Source organism: Cydia amplana, chromosome 16 (genome assembly GCF_948474715.1).
Source record: "Cydia amplana chromosome 16, ilCydAmpl1.1, whole genome shotgun sequence".
Taxonomy (NCBI): domain Eukaryota; kingdom Metazoa; phylum Arthropoda; class Insecta; order Lepidoptera; family Tortricidae; genus Cydia; species Cydia amplana.
The window spans coordinates 2,494,727-2,512,089 of NC_086084.1; the positions used below are offsets into that span (position 1 = coordinate 2,494,727).

The 17,363-nt window shown below is 36.8% G+C and overlaps 2 protein-coding genes and 2 non-coding genes across 4 annotated transcripts in view; 2 read left to right on the forward strand and 2 right to left on the reverse strand.

Annotated features, from left to right (window-relative positions):
• The window catches only part of LOC134655435 (peroxisomal leader peptide-processing protease-like), a 30,543-nt gene extending 13,498 nt beyond the window's left edge, over positions 1 to 17,045 (reverse strand). The window contains exons 1-3 of the mRNA XM_063510903.1: positions 16,763 to 17,045; positions 1,726 to 1,874; positions 826 to 1,019 (exon numbers count right to left, since the gene is read on the reverse strand). Coding sequence (XP_063366973.1) covers positions 826 to 1,019; positions 1,726 to 1,869 — 338 coding nt within the window. The 5' untranslated portion in view covers positions 1,870 to 1,874; positions 16,763 to 17,045. The remainder of the gene's footprint in view (positions 1 to 825; positions 1,020 to 1,725; positions 1,875 to 16,762) is intronic.
• Positions 9,415 to 9,487, forward strand: Trnav-cac (transfer RNA valine (anticodon CAC)). The gene has a single exon. It is a non-coding gene; the product is annotated as a tRNA-Val (tRNA).
• On the reverse strand, positions 9,931 to 10,019 carry Trnay-gua (transfer RNA tyrosine (anticodon GUA)). The gene is given in 2 exon segments: positions 9,931 to 9,966; positions 9,983 to 10,019. It is a non-coding gene; the product is annotated as a tRNA-Tyr (tRNA).
• The window catches only part of LOC134655419 (CHH-like protein), an 82,871-nt gene continuing 81,313 nt past the window's right edge, over positions 15,806 to 17,363 (forward strand). The window contains exon 1 of the mRNA XM_063510886.1: positions 15,806 to 16,166. The gene's annotated coding sequence lies outside the window, so the exon portion shown is untranslated. The remainder of the gene's footprint in view (positions 16,167 to 17,363) is intronic.

Below are 17,363 nucleotides of genomic sequence, written 5' to 3' on the forward strand. Positions count from 1 at the left end.
TTTTTTGCTGTGTATGCGCTTGGTTTAATCAGTTAATAATATTGGCATCATAATTATTTACAAATTACTTAAAAGATATCAGAACTATAATCTGAATAAAGCACTAAAATTGTATAAGAAGGTAATTAAATTCAGTAGTTTATTGATATAATTTCTACCACTATGGTATCTTTTTAACATTGGCAACATGTGCGAGTGAGACACAGGGCTCGGGTTTTTTTATCTCAAGTGGACCGTTTTCTCTAGTCTGGTACGAACAACTTTCTGTCTCGGTGATAAGGTTCAAATTAGTATGGCAAAAAAAGTGACAACTCGCTCCAGTTTAAAAAATATAACTTCATGGTCTCGGCTCAACCCGAGTTTGATAGAGGCCGACTAAGCTGACTTTGTACCGATTTGAACAGAATAAAGTGAACTGGTATTATTATTAAATTCCTACTTTCAAAGAAATTTGACATTAATGACGACAGTGCCACATTTGGTCATTGATGCTATACAGAGTTAGCTTGGTTCATGAATCGTATTTTAACTGGATCAGGCATGAGGGGTGGGGGGAAATGACCGAACGGGATAGTCTTATGTATCTTTCAGTAGGAGTAGCAGCGAAAGCGCTATTATTGTTTGTCCTTGTCAAAGTCTCACATTTTTTTATTCCCCACCATAAATTACTATGGATTATGGTGGGCAACAAATAAATTCGACCAATCATAGTGTGGCATTGCGTATGTTTTGTCCCTCACGGACGCACGCGTATACCACATCTATTAGGATCCTACCATCTATGGCTTGGTCTAGGGGTATAGTTCAGTAGCTTTTAAAACTCACCTCCCAGTAAGCACTCTAATCTGGTAACTGCTATGCTCCAATTCATCATCCCTCTCCCTGCTAAGCCTCTCCACGTCATCGTACACGTTCCCCTCTTTTGTCTCTCTCTCGCACGTCACGTATATCTCCGGCAGGTTGTCGTAGAACTCCTCTTTCAATATAGGGTTGCCTCTCGCGTGGTTGATGGCTTGTGCCTATAAGATTAATAATGAGTGATCAGTTTTCTGAAGACTCAGGAATAATAAGTTCTTTTACTTCTTTTGTTAAGACACCATCACGCCTTCTCACTCTGTCAAGAGTGAAACGATAGAGAAGAAGCACAAATGAAAATGTGACCTGTTTGAGGGGCGACAGGATAGATCCATGAGTGAGGACCCAGCGCTTGGAGAACTTCATCCCTGACGCAGCAGAGACGGTGATGATGTTGGAGTGCTCGCCATCCTCGGAGTAGTTGTAGGACATCATCACGCCTTCTCACTCTGTCAAGAGTGAAACGATAGAGAAGAAGAATAAATGAAAATGTGACCTGTTTGAGGGGCGACAGGATGGATCCATGTGTGAGGACCCAGCGTTTAGAGAACTTCATCCCTGACGTGGAGACGGTGATGATGATGTTGAAGTGCTCGCCATCCTCGGAGTAGTTGTAGGACACCATCACGCCTTCTCACTCTGTCAAGAGTGAAACGATAGAGAAGAAGCACAAATGAAAATGTGACCTGTTTGAGGGGCGACAGGATAGATCCATGAGTGAGGACCCAGCGCTTGGAGAACTTCATCCCTGACGCAGCAGAGACGGTGATGATGTTGGAGTGCTCGCCATCCTCGGAGTAGTTGTAGGGCACCATCACGCCTTCTCACTCTGTCAAGAGAGAAACGATAGAGAAGAAGAATAAATGTGACCTGTTTGAGGGGCGATAGGATAGATCCATGAGTCAGCACCCAGCGTTTGGAGAACTTCATCCCTGACGCGGAGACGGTGATGATGTTGGAGTGCTCGCCATCCTCGGAGTAGTTGTAGGACACCATCACGCCTTCCACGGACATGGTTGCTGTAACGAAATCCATATTAAAGTAGGTACTAGATAGTCTTGGTCCCTAATTGAGTTTCTGAGTCGAAATTTCAATAATATGACTATTAAATAGTTTTTATATGATTCAACGGTTAAAAAAACTTTACTCAGTCTTCTTTTAACCACAACTCAAAAATACTCAGAGTTTACTACGTCAACAATATTTTATTAGACTTTGGTGGTTTTTTTGTAAATAAAGTGAGAGACTAATAAAATCGAACTAAAACACATGTCTAAATCTCATGAACAGTCTTGAAATTTAATAATCTGGAGGACGATTCTAATTTAGCAATTTGTTATTTCTTTGAACTCACTGACTTAATTCTTTATTCTATATCAATGTTTGAACTGGTTTTGATACGATCTTGATGAAGATCGTCTTGGTGATTGGCATTTCACGTACGTTTCGTTTCTTATACCTTAATTATCAAGGTCGTGTCAAAACATGTTCAAAACCATAGCAAAATGTTACATCTGAATCGGACCAGATCGGACTATATGGTATTATTAGGTATAGTTTGTCAAAGGACTGTCTCATTTCAAACATAGACAGAGATAATCATACTATCTTTGTCTTACACTAGTACTAGCACCCAAAAGAAAAGGATGAGTATAGTTTATTTTTGTTCTTATTTACTGACAAATTTGGTTTGACCAACTATAGTTCATATAGGTAGTTGTGTACTAAAACGAATTCGGTAAGACCGATTGTGACAAATGACGAACTGTCATGTTTGTATTGTATGTTATAAAATCCAGTTTTAGGCCTTAATTAGCCGTAAAGCGTTGAATCACTAAATAAGTAGGTAGTTAGGTACCCGTAGCTGTAGCTACTAGAACGTCGTAAGAAACCCACTCATGCGCTGATAGCGCATTAAACAATAAAACACGTAATGTCAACGAATGGACACTATAAATAGCTTAAGGTAAAGCGGTTTTGAAAACTACCCATTGGTCAAAATCATCTAAACAAAACTTTTGGAGTCGGCAACTGTCAAAGGTGGCGCCATCATAGTTTGCCCCTTTTTCTATGAGGGCGGGCATCCAGTGCATTAAAAAACAAAAATTGGACACAATTCTAGGCTTCTAGGCATTGACAGGGCAAGCTAATATGATGGCGCCATCTGCTAAATACTTCAACCGGCTAACCCCATTCAGTGCAAAGGCGAACACAGAACACATATGTACCTAAATAATTTAGAGTTGGCAACCCGCATGTGACATCTTTGAGAAGGGAAGTTTGCAGGCGATCATAGGCTGTGGTGACTGCTCTCCATCAACCGAACCGCATGTGTGCTTGTTTGCATCAACGTGGTATGAAGGAAGGCCGCTATGTACGGTGACAAGAGAATAAATAAATAAATATTTGGGGCGATCGAAATTGGCCACTCCTAACAAATGAGAAAGAAAACAAGCCAGTTGAAGCCTTATAGTTAAGACGAAACAGGAGCTGAGATTTAAATATTTTAGGTAAATATACCCGTCTCGCTAACGGAAGCGGCTCCTAAAACTAGTGCCATAAGGACAAGGCAGAAATTCCTGCGTAAAAATCTCAAAACTCGAGGTTTCGTACTCGACTGTTTCCTCCTCCAAAACTTAACCAATCGTAACCAAATTTGGAAATCTAAATGATTATGAAATTATCTGTGTCGGACCGTTTTGCTTTTTTGACTAATTGATATCAGTTTTGAATACCACGCCTCTCATTGCGACATAGTCAATTAGGCCATTTTGGCCATTTTTGAAGGGCTCTAGCGCCTTAAAAAAACATCAAAAAAAGCAAAACGGTCCGACACACATATTGACAATAATTAATAGGTGTTGAAAAAATCATTGCCCTTAGCTTCAAAACCCACGGAGGAAACAGTCGAGTACGTTTGTATGGAGAAATGACCACTCCTGTTGGCTCTTAAGAGTAGCCAATGACTAATGTAGTGGCCATAACTATATAGCAGTCACACACCCTATTCACACCTGAACTAAAAAAACTAAAAAACTAAATGTAAATATTTTCCAAATTGCTTTATTAGGGATAGATATGAATATATGTATTAGGTATAATTAACCGCCTTCAAAAAAAAAAGGAGGTTCTCAGTTTGACCCGTATGTATGTATGTATGTATGTATGTATATTTGTTCGCGATTATCTCGCGTTTGGCTGAACCGATTTTGATGCGGTTTTCAGAAAAGTGTTTGTTACATTCTGGAGAAGGTTTTAGTATACATAGATCTGAGCTGATGCTGAACCCTGGCTGTACCTAGTGGAACTCAGGTTTGGTGCAACATAGGCCCACGCTGTTTTGGTCATCCGACACGCCTTGATGAGCAATTGGGAGAGCAGTACCCAAGATAGAGCTGATGCTGAACCCTGGAAGTACCTAGTGGAACTCAGGTTTGGTGCAACATAGGCCCACGCTGTTTTGGTCATCCGACGCGTCTTGATGAGCACTTGGAAGAGCAGTACCCAAGATAGAGCTGATGCTGAACCCTGGATGTACCTAGTGGAACTCAGGTTTGGTGCAACATAGGCCCACGCTGTTTTGGTCATCCGACGCGTCTTGATGAGCACTTGGAAGAGCAGTACCCAAGATAGAGCTGATGCTGAACCCTGGTTGTACCTAGTGGAACCCAGGTTTGGTGCAATATAGGCCCACGCTGTTTTGGCCATCCGACACGCATTGCTGAGCACTTGGGAGAGCAGTACCCAAGATAGAGCTGATGCTGAACCCTGGATGTACCTAGTGGAACTCAGGTTTGGTGCAACATAGGCCCACGCTGTTTTGTTCATCCGACGCGTCTTGATGAGCACTTGGAAGAGCAGTACCCAAGATAGAGTTGATGCTGAACCCTGGCTGTACCTAGTGGAACTCAGGTTTGGTGCAACATAGGCCCACGCTATTTTGGTCATCTGTCACATCTTGATGAGCACTTGGGAGAGTAGTACCCAAGATGGAGCTGATGCTGAACTCTGGATGTATCTAGTGGATCTCAGGATGTACCTAGTGGAACTCAGGTTTGGTGCAACATAGGCCCACGCTGTTTTGGTCATCCGACACGCCTTGATGAGCACTTGGGAGAGCAGTACCCTAGATAGAACTGATGGTGAACCCTGGCTGTACCTAGTGGAACTCAGATTTGGTGCAACATAGGCACACTTTGTTTTGGTTAGCCGACTTATCGTCATGTGCCTATGTTGCAGAGTTCCACTAGGTGGGTCGATCAACTATTTTCTAACCGCCTTTAAAAAAAGGAAGTTCTCCGTTTGACCCGTAGGTTTGTATGTATGTTTCTTCGTGATTATCTCGTGTTTGACTGAACCGATTTTGATGCCATTTTCGGAAAAGTGTTTGTTACATTCTGGAGAAAGTTTTAGTGTACAGTACATGGATGGTTAGAAAAACCAATTGGATCCGGTAGGTGGCGATGCTATCGGTATACCTACCATCAAATTTAAGTTGCTGAATCCGATTTAGATAAAATAGTGGCAGTGGGAGTCGGAGTTGGACTCGGACTGGGAATGGGAGTGGAACTGGGACTGGGTCTGGAAGTGGGAGTGGCAGTGGGAGTGGGAGCAATATTAATACAAATCGTTTAGCACCGAAACGTCATCTTATGTTTTGTCGTGATTATCATCGAGTTAGGCCATCAGTTCAGCAACATTAGTAGGTAGGTAGTTACTTACTAGCCCAAAACTAAATGGAGATCCTAACAAACAAGTATTTTAGCCCAAAACCTAAAATAAATGAAGTACCTATCACTAAAAATTAAAAATAAAATTAAATAAATAAAAAAGAATAAACAAATTAAAACTAAACAAAAAGAAAACCAAAACAAAATAACTTAATACTAAATTACACTAAAACTAAGCCTAACAAACTAGTATTTTAGCCCAAAACCTAAAATAAATGATTGACCTATCACTAAAAAGTAAAAAATAAAATAAAATAAATAAAAAATAATAAAAAACTTAAAAATAAACAAAAAGAAAACCAAAACAAAATAACTTAATATAAATTCTTTTTTTAAAAAAAAGGAACCGCCTTCAAAAAACCAACCCACTGAAAAGCATAAAATAATTGTTATATGGCACCCCTATACATGTCCAGTCCCTATATCCCGTCGTAAAGCAAATTTCTGCCAAAAAGTAATTAATACCTAATAATAAGAAAATTAATAATCATCCGGGTAATTACTTCGTTTTTGAAGGCGGTGCCAAACCAACAAAAACATTCTTTGCTACCAATCAGAAAAAAAATACGAGTATGTAGTACCTACAAGAACTAAATTAATGAGTAAACTAAGTATGTATTTATAATGCAAGTACGTGCAGCGTTCTTCGTTGTCTAAAATATCGGTTCTCTAAAATTTAGGTTTGGCACCGACTTCAAAAACGAAGTAATTACCCGGATGATTATTAATTTTCTTATTATTAGGTATTAATTACTTTTTGGCAGAAATTTGCTTTACGACGGGATATAGGGACTGGACATGTATAGGGGTGCCATATAACAATTATTTTATGCTTTTCAGTGGGTTGGTTTTTTGAAGGCGGTTCCTTTTTTTTTTAAAAAGAATTTATATTAAGTTATTTTGTTTTGGTTTTCTTTTTGTTTATTTTTAAGTTTTTTATTATTTTTTATTTATTTTATTTTTTTGAGTTATATTATAGTTACAAAAAAATGTTGAACGGTATTGTATATGGAGGAGCCCAAACTTGGTATGTTTTGAAAATTATTTTTATCATAGGTAATTAAAAAAAAATTACTGAAATGTAATGATGTGACATATTTTTAGAATCGGCACAGAAAGCCCTTTCGTTTCATACACACACGATAGGTTTCTAAAAAAATTTGTTTATTCCATACAAAAAACTGATGACTCCTCTCCTTTTTTTGGTGCTTAGGATCAAATTGATTCAAATGGCCTAAAGATCAATGTTTTTTGGCGAACCGCTAGCGCTATTAGCCATAGTTGGGAGCTTTTGGACTATAGTTGAGTTTGACGGTATTCACCGACTCCCTGTTAACTTGGAGGACGCTACAAATATCCGTCATTCCAGTGGAAATTGAAAATTGCCCATAAATTACTGAACACAATAACTACCACGTTACCTATGCGGGTGGACAAAGTTGGAACTAACGGCGTTGCGTACGGACACCATGGTTAGACATAGACGGTGGCGCCGTCAGTAAGGGAAATGGGAAATTTATTAATTACCACGTTATATTTGCGGGCGGATTAAACTGGACCTAACAGCGCTGCGTACTGAAAGCATGGTTGTACATAGACGGTGGCGCCCTCGATAAAGGAAAAGGTAGATAAAGTTGTTTGTCCGTCATTGATGTTGTTGATGATAATGATGATCATGCCATCTGAATGAAATACATTATGTGGGGTCTGTTTTATTATCCTTCCTTTTCATATTCTATGGTAAGTACTTTGTAGGTACATTTTTTTAACTTTTATTTGACTGTAATGTATAGTATTTTATAAAACCGTTGTTTTTGGGGAATAGACTAAAGACTTGACAACTATAAGATAGGGGTTTAAAGGTGTGTGCACGACCCTTTAAATGACAAATAAAAGGACGGGAGTAGAAAAAAGCGGCCAAGTGCGAGTCGGACTCGCCCATGAAGGGTTCCGTATTTAGGCGATTTATGACGTATAAAAAAAAACTACTTACTAGATCTCGTTCAAACCAATTTTCGGTGGAAGTTTACATGGTAATGTACATCATATATTTTTTTTAGTTTTATCTTTCTCTTATTTTAGAAGTTACAGGGGGGGGGACACACATTTTACCACTTTGGAAGTGTCTCTCGCGCAAACTATTCAGTTTAGAAAAAAATGATATTAGAAACCTCAATATCATTTTTGAAGACCTATCCATAGATACCCCACACGTATGGGTTTAATGAAAAAAAAAATTTTGAGTTTCAGTTCAAAGTATGGGGAACCCCAAAAATTTATTGTTTTTTTTCTATTTTTGTGTGAAAATCTTAATGCGGTTCACAGAATACATCTACTTACCAAGTTTCAACAGTATAGTTCTTATAGTTTCGGAGAAAAGTGGCTGTGACATACGGACGGACAGACAGACGGACAGACGGACAGACGGACAGACAGACAGACAGACATGACGAATCTATAAGGGTTCCGTTTTTTGCCATTTGGCTACGGAACCCTAAAAAGGGTGCACATATCTTAGTTAGTCAAAAATATTTCCCAATTTTGCACTTGACTGTACAACAACATAACAAAAGCTAAATCTCTTTGGTTTCCGAAAGCTGCCCTATCCTTTGGTATTGGAGCCTAGTTTTTAGAAGGGAGTTAAATATGGCCTGGCTTAAAATCGGGTAGATAAAACATTATATCGTATAACAAGACTCATGTATAATAATATCTGGGTGACCGAGCTTCGCTCGGAAAACATATGAAAACTCGAAAATGCGCGTTTCCCCAGAGATAAGACCTAGCTAGATCGATTTTTCGCCCTCAAAAACCCCCATATAGCAAATTTCATCGAAATCGTTGGAGCCGTTTCCGAGATCCCCGAAATATATATCTAATATTTACCTTTAAACGAGCAATTCTTGTTTATTTATTTATTTATTTATTTTATATATATATTGTTTATTTATATATAAACAAGAATTGCTCGTTTACATATAGGGGTTTTCGGGGGCGAAAAATCGATCTAGCTAGGTCTTATCTCTGGGGAAACGCGCATTTCCGAGTTATTATATGTTTTCCGAGCGAAGCTCGGTCACCCAGATATTATATATAAATAAACAAGAATTGCTCGTTTAAAGGTATTAGATAGATAGATATTATTTTTTAGATAGATATTGTATTTAAAACATCGCTGCGCCCTTGCATTGAAGGTTAAAAATATTTATCATAGACAGCTATAAAAACATTCAAGCAATTTGCTACATCAAAACGTATGAGATTGATAATAAAACATGATGAAAAGTAATTTTGCTACACATTTCTTTGACTAACATGGAATAATCAGTCTACTGACGTAGGCCGTCTCCTTGAGATCGCACCAAGTCACATACATACGCTACTAAATCTGAGCACACTATATTCATTGCTGCTTTTACTGAAAGTTATATTGGAATGTTTCAGCCACAAGCGTCGATGGATGCAGCGCATAGCGATATAAAAGTCGTAGGCCAGTGTTTATAGTACGGGGTATAAAAATGACAGACAGGGTGTGATCTCTATTACGAATTTGCGGAACATAAAACACTCCCATAATACGAATGTAATGAACGCATTCAGCGGGTGGTCACCGCGCCATACAATTTGTTAGGGTATAAAAGAGAAGTGCGTCGTGTTGGGCCGAACGCCTTTCAAGCGCCGTTGCAGAGGGCGCTCGCGACCCGGGTTTTTTTTTCGTGGATTTTGCTTGCTTATTTGGTTTTTTGGCGCTCGTGGCTGTGGTAAAGGTAAGTAATAAAAAGAAGTGAATTATTGTCTAGTGATGCAAAATTTCGCACAAAGTTCTGAAGTTTCCGTAGTGTAGCGGTTATCACGTGTGCTTCACACGCACAAGGCCCCCGGTTCGATCCCGGGCGGAAACAGTCTTTATTTTATAGGATATTCTTTTTTTTTATGTAGATGAAAATGTTATTTTACTGACTTTTATACCACAGATTCAACTTTCCAAGGGGCTTAGAAATATGATAAGGAAATACCTATCGAGTTCCGTATATTTAGCTTCTCTTGAGTGCCTACAATGCTATATTATCCGGTCACGTTTTTAAACATGTGATATATGATGACAAAACATGAAGAAACTTTAGTATTATAATACGGAAAGTTAAGTATTAAAAGTACTATATTTAGTCATTATTTATAGCTCTCACGATTTAAATAATAGTTAAAAATAGTCGAAGTACCTACATTTTAAATTATATAAATAGTAAACAAAAACTTAAGTTTTAAATAACAGAAATAAAACAATAAATTTAATATTTAAATAAAAATCAAAAGTATAAATAGTACTAAAAAAACACAAAAAGTTTCCTTCGAGCCGGATTTGAACCAGCGACCTATGGATGACTTCAGATTGCCTACTACAGTCCACCGCTCTACCAACTGAGCTATCGAAGGCATGGAAGCAGTTTTGAAATTACCGTTTACTATCTACAAGTTATAATTAGGCCTGTCTCCTGATATTTTGGAATTAGGATGACAAGCGTTTTAATGATAATTAACGAACAAGTTGTTTACATTTTTTTTTGGATGATGCATATTGAAATTATCTTATCAATGTTATTGTAACCAGGTTGTTCGCCCGAAATATTGACTCGGTTTGACCCAAATTTACCCAAAACAACTTTGAGACAGTGACTAACTATAATGGCAATGACATTTAATGATAAATTGAGATCCCCGAACAGTGTTAATTGTGCAGTCGAAAATAGCCGATTACGTTTTATTTTTAGAACGTTTATTATAATAGTAATTATACTAATTATGTATGATTGTGTGACCAATTGGCAAATTGCTACATTGTTAATAGTAATTTTGCATTAACTTAAAATAAACTGAATCATATAATTTCTGTCCGAAATAAAGACAAAAAGTGGAATTGTATCCAACATAACATAATCCATTTCTATCAATTATAAAAAACATTATTTTTATCTGTTGCATGTTTTCTTGAGATCTCTGTCGTATGAACCAATTGACACATTTTATTTTATTTAATGTAATAACCGTCCGACATACTTATGTGAACTCATTTCCAACATTATAACTATCGAAACTTCTCATTAAAAATTCGTGTCTTTTTACAGGTTTGTACCTACTAATTATTGGTACTTAATTTAGTATTTGGACTAAGTAACAGTTACGCCAGAGTGCAGCATAGTTCCCGGAGATAACAAGGCGCATTAGATAGGTTTCTAGTAAAATACCAGTTTAAAGCAGATAATAAGTATGTTAGTTGTTTCAAATATTACTTTCATTCGGTTCAGTCAAGTTATTCGTTGAAATGTTATCTCTCTAAACCAGTTTTAGAGATCAAATGTCATTGTTATAGGTACCTAACAAAACCACGTTTGTTTATGCAAGTTATGCAACACATCATACCACCGATTAACAATAACTTCACTTAAGTAGATAATGAGTATTTACTCAAAATTAATCTTGCATCTCCATATTGTTTCAATACGAATAACGATTAACGACTTCTACTACGACTATCACTGATTAAATTTTATTCTTTGCTATCACTAATCGCAAAACAAACCGAATCTTTTCAACGCTTAAATATTAATTTCTATGTGCTTAACCAATCCAAAAACGAGTTTTTTTTTAAGTTATTCTTTAATAATTAAAGAATTTCTTGTATAATCTTCAAAAAGGCAATGCAATTTTATACATATATATATATATATACCTACAAAATAGTTAAAAATCAATAAATCACCAAAATTAATTTAGCAGCTACTCCTAACCAAAGATGTGTTTACATTGCAATTAATAATCCAGTTCAAACAGACATACTTAGTAAATTTTTTGTGGGACACATCGTTTCAAGATTCAAGCCACATACGATGGTGCAAGCATTTCGACAGTGCACGTAAAAGCATGAGGAAAGTGAATCGTAAAACGCTGGAGTAAGTCTCCAGCCGTGATTGGTGGAGACGGGTGGTGTGACCGCCGCGCCTCGGCGTTTGTACACCGTTCCGTTACCACACACCTTGTTTTTTGAAACACGATTAGCAGGAATTTAGTCTGTATCGTACCTAATGGAAGGAAGTTAGGTACAGTCAGCAGCAGAAGTTGCTAAGCGCGCGTAATGTTCAAAATTACCTTGACGCGCTCTTATTCTCTTAACAATAAAGTCGCGTCAAGATCATTTTGAACACCTCTCCCGCTTAGCAACTTTTGCTGCTGACTGTACAGTCAGCCTCGACAGACAGATATTTGACGTGACTCAGTATCTACTTGACGCCCTAATGTAGTATGTACAATATGCCACGGCAGAGTAGGTATTTTAATAAAAAATACAACAGGACGCTAGAAAATATTATGAGAGTAACCTATCTACACCACATAACTGACCTGACCTAACAGAAATGAAATAGCATTTTTTTTTTAATTAAAGAACAAGAAATAAACTATCTGTACCTATTGTTAAAATAACAATGCTAATTTAAGTTTCAAATCGGCAGAAGCAAGACATATATTGCATTCAGGTATGCTGCGAACTTTTTAGTTTATTAACAGAACAATACATTTCAGTCAGTATATCAAGTTAAACAATGCCTAAACATAGCGGTACACAACCGCTTAACTATTTAAAATAGTATGTTCACACTACTCTACTACTACTCTGATTTATGAAAATTAGGTACTTTGTACCCTAGACATCTTGGTATAACTTGCAAAAGAAATGAAGTTTTATGTGTCTGTTACTGTTAGAGACACTGTTATCGGCCAGTTTGCAATCATAAATCAATTTTTATTATTCATTACCTATCTTATAATTTAGACATTCATAAATAATCTTTCAAGACAATAAATCATCTATTTTTGTGTGTTATGACTTATGGCCCCATCGATATAACCGACGATTTGGCCAACGCCAAGGTTTGAGAAGAGACGAAATATGAAGCGAGAATTGAGCGGTGACAAATGACATTAAAGTTCACTAATTACAGTATGTACTATACGACCAAGGTTTTAAGACAATTTTTAGGGTTCCGTACCCAAAGGGTAAAAACGGGACCCTATTACTAAGACTCCGCTGTCCGTCCGTCCGTCCGTCCATCCGTCCGTCCGTCCATCCGTCCGTCTGTCACCAGGCTGTATCTCACGAACCGTGATAGCTAGACAGTTGAAATTTTCACAGATGATGTATTTCTGTTGCCGCTATAACAACAAATACTAAAAACAGAATAAAATAAAGATTTAAGTGGGGCTCCCATACAACAAACGTGATTTTTGACCGAAGTTAAGCAACGTCGGGCGGGGTCAGTACTTGGATGCTTGTTTTTTTGCTTGTTTTGCTCTATTTTTTGTTGATGGTGCGGAACCCTCCGTGCGCGAGTCCGACTCGCGCTTGGCCGGTTTTTCTTTTCACGTTAGACAAGAATCGGATAGAATATCATCGGTATATTTCTAAAACATGATAACTAACTAAAACATAGTTTCGAGAAAACGCGAGTTGAAACTTTGACCCTTAAATGTGTCAATTTAGGAACGCGTTTTTACTAATTTAATTCTAAACATGAAATTTTTGAGATGTTAAAATTGCCTTAAATTGGTAAAATTGATATTTTCCATTTGAAAAATGTAAAATATTGGCCGATAAAAAAATGGGATGTGTTAATTATCATGTTTTGCCTGTATACAAAATGGACTAACATTAATGTATTGCCTAAAAAATATATAAAAATGTATATTTATATAATGGAAAATAATGAGAAAGATAATAAATATCCTTTTACCCGGGATTATAAGCAAATTATAAAAACTAACGTAGCAATAAAAAGTAATAAATGATATGGAACGTGTTACTATTTACAGGTAAACAGTTATATTATAAGTGAATTATTCCTGCAATTTTAGACTTTTTCCTCTTTTAGTGAAGTAATATGGGTGACAATCTGACAATACACTCCTTATTAATTTAATAACTGTAAAAAATGTATATTACTGTTTTTTTTTGCAATTAATGAGCATATTTTAATCAGTTTTAAGTGAACTTAATATTATCTAGTTATAAACTACACAATGTTTTGAAAGAAATGTGTACAAGTAAATAGTGATAAATAATGTTATAGTGTTTTACCAGATGCTGTAACTAGGTTCTTAATTATTTACATTCAGGCAAAAAATGTAAAGGTTACTTTATATATTTTACGTGACCAGTTTTATGGAATATGTAGTTTTATGTACCCTTATTATTTTTTACGTCCACATTATATTTTATTTCTTGTCTGTTATTACGTTTTTACACTCTATAACTTTCTAAATAATAACAATAAATTAAAAAATGCTACATATATATTTAAAACAACAAAATTTGAACAAAACTGTATATATAACTCATTTTTGACCATTTTGTCAGTTATCAATTATCATGTTTTGGAAGTATACCGACGATATAAGAAATACCTGGCTGACTATCCTGGCTGGATGAATATCTGGCTAACTGTGTTGATAGCAACACAGTCAGCCAGATTATAAAGTAATGCCCTAGTTCTCTGGATAAAATAAAAAAGATGTAAAAATTCGCAAATAGAAGTTAACATAGTGCTTCTTTGAGCAACTCTCAATGCATAATACATTTTTTACGTCTTCGTGTCCTTGGTCACTGTGTCAAGCTAACAAATTACAGAAAGGAACCAATGCTCCCAATATGTCTTTAGGTATTGATATAAATGAACACCTTACTATGACCTTAAGAGCTCGTTGGGGCACTTGGGGCATCCTTGCTCGCGAGCTCGCGACGGTAATCGGGCACTGGCCTATAACAAATGCTCCTAAACAACAATTTGTCTTACAAAGAGCCAATTTAAATATATACTTGGTCAACCAGATCTTGACAGTAGAAAAAGGCGGCAAATTTGAAAAATGTAGGCGCGAAGGGATATCGTCCCATAGAAAATTTGAATTTCGCGCCTTTTTTTACTGACAAGATTTGGTTGACCAGCTATAATACTGTATATTAGTATACTAACAAAAATGTATTTTTATTTTTACGTCTTACGTCTACATTGCTTTGGAAATTTGTAATTGCATTCTCTAAAAGTGAATAAAAGATTTAATTTATTTTATTATCTAAGCGCCACTTGCACCATTCCACTAACCTGCGGTTTACCAGATAAACCTAGAGTTACCATGGTTACCAGTACAATTTGACACTGATTTAACGTTTTAACCCCTTAACCTCGGGTAAGTGAGATGCTGCAAGTGGCCCTAAGAGGTTCCATGGGTCCCAAGTTATTCGAACTAGCAGGCGTATTGTAATTTTAATAACAGGATATGAATCAATTAGTACATTCTTCCTGAAATACCAGGAACAGGCGCACACTAAGTACATTATTGTAATAATGTCAAAAGGAATAAGTACATTCGGACTGTAACCCTATACCAACTGAGATCCGAAACTGGATATATCCAGATACAAGTGGTGCGACACGGATTTCAAATCATATCGAGTTACAAAAATCTTTAGCTTCCATCCTTATAGCAATTTAAAACAGATTTGCTTGATGACAACAAGGATTATTATAGGATGCTACGATGTTTGCGTTCATCCATAACGCTAGTTTTCAATGTTTCTTCACAGGCTTTTGTTTCTCAGATTACTTTATCGTTGTCATAAATTTCGATTTGGTTCCTGTGTGAACCATGAACGGAAGCGGCCGGCTTCAGAGCTTCAAATTAACTGTCCAATTGAACAAACGAGCGTGAGTAGCCCTGGATCCGGTCCCGTGACGGGCTTCTTCCCTTCGCCGCTTATTAGTCTTATTACAGCTTCTTATGAACATAATTGGGGTTCAATTTCAAAACACACGTCATTAAAACTTAATTAGCCTCATATTTAATAAAACACCAGGTCACACGAGTGTCAGGATTAGTCATACTGCATATAAATGGACGTGTATGTCATCACTGTCATCAGACGCGCTAGAATTTAAATGACATAGATTTTGCAAAGGACATATCGTCGGCCCCAAATTCAGTGCGACTCACACGTTTATCGCTCCCGGTCGGCAATTTGAGACAGAACCACTGGCGTTACGATAAGCCCACGACAATACAATAATGGACGCTCTTTTTGCCTAATGGGTCGCATCCTGCACAGCCCAGCAGGCGCAGTCCAGTCAGGAGTTTGCTCTTCTCGCTCCTCTACGTTCGTACGTTCACTTTTAGAGGTTTGTCGTGTTTCCAGTAGTCGAGATCACGTTTCGCGTTATTAACGACATCCTCGCGTGGGTAGTTTTGTCCACCTTGACGTTAAAAGACCGACGGTTGTCGGCAACGAACGATGTGTCCGTGCGAAAAACGAAAACGATAACATTTAGCCCTAAACGTTTCTTACCGAACTCCAGTGTACGGATGCAGTGTTGAGGATGCGCCAGTGTCTTCTATAGGAGGTTGAGTGCTGTGCAGAGTGACGGACATGCCTGAGTTCCGACGGCTGGCATCAAGTGTGAAGAAAAAGAAGTCACTTTCGCCGACTCAGTTACTGAGTCAGTCGCACAGTTCCATTTACTTGATGCGATAACGTTTTAGGTGAGTGTATTGGAAGCCATTAGTGGAAAGAGGTCAGTTTAATGGATATTTTACCCGCCAGTGAACAGGTGTGTCGTTATTTATCTTGTGGTTTACTGTTCCGATTTATCTTTGCCGTAGATATGGTAAGAATTTTAAGTTTACTTCGTGCCCTAGAAATATCATTCTGTCCCTATAGCTTAAATAAGTCCATTTTGTTTGTGTGCATTAACGACGTAGGAAAATTCCCGAATACAAATATAGGTACTTGAGATAATCTCGCAATAAACAAAATAATGTGGGGCCTTATCACACAAATGCGGAGAATGCCACTACTTATTACTCTTAGCGCCACTTGCACCATTGCACTAACCCATGTTTACCGGTTAAACCTGGAGTTACTATGGTTACGATTTCATAACGGGTTAACGGTTTAACTGCTTAACCCCAGGTTAATGAGATGGTGCAAGTGGGTCTTATAATGATAAGCCATATTACTCATTTAAGAGTGTTGTTAAATAAAATATAATTATCTGCATTATTCTCAATCAATAATTTCTTATTAGTCTTCTATTTATAAATAAAGTACCTACTTACGTAAATGTCGATATGCATACCTTTGATTCTATACGTGTAGAGGTTATGTTGTGTTTACAAACTAAGTATTAACTCACAAAAACAAACTATAACCTCAAATATTTTATTGTTAGACCAAACACATCACTAACACGTTACTGCTTTGACAGTTCGTACAATAATATAAATATTTCTCAAGCTGAAATAGTTTTATTTATTCTCTTATCAGCTGGTTATTGTACTTTGCAAGTACATAATATTTGTACTATAGCTCCTATTACCAATTACTACGCAGAGTGATAATGAACAACTTCAAAGCCATTCATCCAATTCACGGTATACATTTAGTTCTCTTCTTTGCGATTCAGTTCGGAACAATTCCGCTAGATGGCGCAAACATTAAAAAAATAATGTTTAATTTTTATTACGTTATTGTTCAGAATTTGAAAATTAAAATTCTAATACCAACGCATTTTAAAATGGAGATTATAATCAATAATTAAATTATGTTTATTTTATTAGCATTTTTTATAGTTTATAAATTTTATTAAGTTAAATACTGCCTTTTGTCCTTTAATTAATCTTTGCAATCATGGTCGCCCCTCAAAACTTTTTATATATTTAAATTTACCAGCCATCATT